The sequence below is a fragment of the Lycium ferocissimum genome, chromosome 1 (assembly GCF_029784015.1).
Source record: "Lycium ferocissimum isolate CSIRO_LF1 chromosome 1, AGI_CSIRO_Lferr_CH_V1, whole genome shotgun sequence".
In the NCBI taxonomy this organism is placed as follows: Eukaryota; Viridiplantae; Streptophyta; class Magnoliopsida; order Solanales; family Solanaceae; genus Lycium; species Lycium ferocissimum.
In genome coordinates, this window is record NC_081342.1 from 26,775,420 (window position 1) to 26,779,058 (window position 3,639).

Here is a 3,639-nt window from a genome sequence, read left to right on the forward strand (position 1 = left end):
AGTATTGAAGAATAAAAATTTGACTGCTGATGCATATTGTTCGGAATTATTCAAGCCAGAAACAGTTGTGAACACATATGATGTGCCGGTTGATCCTCTTCCCGATGAGACCGAGTGGAATGTTCCTAAAAGTATATCAGATGAAGTTGTTATGCCACCGATCTATAAGAGACCCCCTGGGAGGCCAAAAAAGAAGAGGGACAAGCCATTACAGGAGTTGATGATTGGTAAACGCAGGAATGCTTGCGGTAAATGTGGACGTCTTGGTCATAACAGGTGTTCGTATGATAATCCGCCCCTCAATAAGAAGAATAAATAAGTCCATTTTGATTTTATTTGTTAAGACAATTCTACTTTAAATTTATCTTGTTATTCTAGTATGATTGTATTTCACATGGTTGAACATCTGATGATTTTAGATGTTATGCTATATTGGTGATTTAATGGGATTTGGAAAGTCTACTCTATGTAAACTGATTTGGCCTTTTGTTTTGGAATTATGCTTTAATATTTGTATTTCATATATATTTGGGCTATATTTTAGTTGCATTTTGTCTGATCTGGAAGATAAATCTTATTCTGGTTTACTGTTAACTATATTTTCATATATTTTTTACATATATTTGAAGTGTATTTAGATGAAATTTTAACTTTTGTAACACACTGTACATTAAAAATGGACTTATGGAATATATCTCCGATATATTTTATGTATATTTCGACTGTATTTAACTGGTTAGATATACTACTTTGTTAAATGAATACATTTCACAGAAAATGAAAATGGAATTTATACATTGAAAAAATAACATACTTGAAAGAAACAACAATATAAAAACCATAAGGTGGTGTTCAACATTAATCATCCTAAAAAACATTACGGCACATGAAACGATATGTCCAAAATGAAAAAACAACAACAAAAGTCGCAACCAACTATGCTATTGTTCAACATGAAAATCAAAAACACAAAAGACTTGGTGGCCTAATCAAGATCCTCTTTATCAACTGCATCGTAATCAACGGCCGGTCTAATTGGTCTTGGAGGTTGCTCGTTATCACTTGATGCATTGTTGTTTGACTTATCCCATGCATAGTCGCATAAAAGGGCACCGTATCTCATACGGAGTAACTTTGCATCGAATTCGGTTGGGATGACTTCACTTGAGCTCAAGTATTCAGCAAAGGCTGCCACATACACACCACAATCCCTGAAAAAAATGATCAAAAACTTTACTGATCAAAACCCAAGAAAAAATAGATGTATTTATTGTGTTTTTTGTTGGAAGAGATTCTTACATGCTATCGGGAGCTTGTTGCGGGAGATTGTCTACATTCACAATGTCAAAGTTGTCGGTACGTTCTCTATTTTCGTAACAAGGATGTGTGGCAAAATCTATATCCGCCTTCTTCTCATAGAAATCAGTCATTTGTAGACTGTGTGTGACAAGAGTAGCCAACATTTTCATTCCGGCTCTAACGACAGCATCATGCCCTGCAGCTCGGTATGAGTTGTATACGTAGATGCACCTGTTTGTAAAAAGAAAAAATACGAAAAAGACAAACATATAAATTTTGTAGAAAAATGAATTATTTTTTCAAAGGATGAGAGCACACCTGTCAGTGAAAGATATCACAACCAAAATCTAGTGATTTTCCTCTTTTACGTTGAGAGGAATTAGTACGTTGTCAACAGTATACCATGGTACATTAGCCAACAGCCTGTGCCCGTTAATGTACTCACACAGTTCATCTTCCATCGGCGACGCATGTGGATGAATCGGGGTTTTTCCAAGATTTGTAAATTTAAAGCAACTAAAGTGTGAAAAAAATACGGTGGCAGTGGTGAATCTATAATTGTTGTTATTGTGATACTTCCCCTTCTTGCATAGGTAGTAGAAAATAACGTCAATATGCTGTAAAAACATCAATTCAGTGACTATAATCAATACTATGTTCAATAAAACTATTGTTGTATATATATTAAATATAGTGAAATATACTCTTGAATATAGCAAAAATACAATTTTGTATACATAATCAGTACTCCACACCCCTAATAAAATAATGTATCTATATTAAATATAGTGCAAATATAATGATGAAAATATTTTTAAAACACAATACAGTCTTAATGTAAGTACAAAATTGTGATTTATATATATATGTCAAATATAGTAAAAATATACTCTAGATACATCACACTGTAATTCTATTATAAAACATAAAAAACTTAAATAACAAGCAGAAAGACATCAAAACCTCATCAGTCCAAATTTGCCCATCCATAGATAACAAGTAGAACCAGTTTTTTGTCGGATACGAAATTTTACCGTAACTCCTAAATGTAACCGAAGTTCGGCATCCGCGGGGATCCGGTCCTTCCTTGTTCTTTCGTAATGATTTTCCTTTGGTTTCCTGTATATGAACAATGGAAAGAACATACGTTAAGTTTATTAAGAATTGATTTTTGGAAAACTAAAAAAATAAGTTTTGAAAATAATTACTTTTTGTCGTGCAATTTCAACAGATCCTTCTCAAGCCACTTTTGATATTCTTGAAGAAACGAAGTATCTAACGGGGCATTGATAGGGTGCTCAACAAATGGGTGTTTTTTTTTATAAATGCAAGGACTGATATTTTAGGCAGAAGAACCCGCTGAAATTTGAAATTGTGACAATAAGGGGACAGATTGTATTTGCTTGGTTTCCTTTCTCGGGCAGCCCCTGGGTGGACAATGATTTGTTTTTCAGAGTCTGAAAGCTGTGCAGTCTCACCACTTGAGCTTTGACCCGCATTTGGTTGTACAGGAACTTGTTGTCCAGTTTCATCACTTGAACTGTGTCCAACGATCGGTTGTACTCCAACTTGCTGTTCAGTTTCATTAGTTGAACTTTGTCCAGTTGTTGGTTGTACTCCAAGTTGGATTGGTATCTGAGAATCAGGAATCATCCACTGAGAGATCGTTATCGGGTTATCGTCCGGATTCTGAGGGGTCCTTAAACTTGACAAATCGGCTTGATCATCGCGTGGTACTGGAGGAGGACCGAGAGGAATAATATATGCTAAAGGACAGTTGACTAGCAAGTCCGCTATCATTTCCTCTGATGCGGTAAATTCAGCATTAGCATTCTCCATATCGCCAGTTTGCTGAGATTCCTGAAATAAAAAAACAAACAAAAAACGACTGGTCTTTGTCAATTATTGCTTATCAAAAAGATATGTGATTGGCACTTAAAAGCCACATTTCAGTACTTACATCAAAATTTAAATGGATTGGTGTTATGGGCACTCCATCTGTTTGTGCATCACTTTTAACTCCGGTTTCTTTATCCACGTCAACAACAGAAACCGGATCATTAACTGCCAACCCAACAGCCTCAACCTAAAACAATAAAAACATGCTTCAAATAAATTTAAAGGCATCAGTAAAACAAATACACATATACACATATATAGCACTGCTATAAAAGTTAACAGGTTCATATAAATATATACAAAATATATGAAAAATATATCTGAAATATAGTCAACAGAAACCAGAATAAGTGACCTTGAACATAATAATCAAAAATACAATTAAAATATAGCCAAAATATATATGAAAAACAACTATTAAAATATCAATCCAAAACAAAT

The 3,639-nt window shown here is 34.2% G+C and overlaps 2 protein-coding genes across 2 annotated transcripts; both read right to left on the bottom strand.

Moving 5' to 3' along the window:
* Nucleotides 1-808: 808 nt before the first annotated feature.
* Nucleotides 809-1,630, bottom strand: LOC132029636 (uncharacterized). Its single transcript, XM_059418927.1, has 2 exons — nucleotides 1,300-1,630; nucleotides 809-1,211 (listed from the first exon to the last, which is right to left on the bottom strand). Exons 1-2 carry the CDS (start codon nucleotides 1,566-1,568, stop codon nucleotides 986-988), a joined length of 495 nt encoding a protein of 164 aa, XP_059274910.1. The 5' UTR covers nucleotides 1,569-1,630; the 3' UTR covers nucleotides 809-985.
* Nucleotides 1,631-2,574: 944 nt separating this feature from the next.
* Nucleotides 2,575-3,396, bottom strand: LOC132063663 (uncharacterized). The gene is made up of 2 exons (XM_059456322.1): nucleotides 3,260-3,396; nucleotides 2,575-3,159 (listed from the first exon to the last, which is right to left on the bottom strand). The coding sequence occupies exon 2, from the start codon at nucleotides 3,136-3,138 to the stop codon at nucleotides 2,575-2,577; it is 564 nt and encodes a 187-aa protein (XP_059312305.1). The 5' UTR covers nucleotides 3,139-3,159; nucleotides 3,260-3,396.
* Between the last annotated feature and the right edge of the window lie 243 nt (nucleotides 3,397-3,639).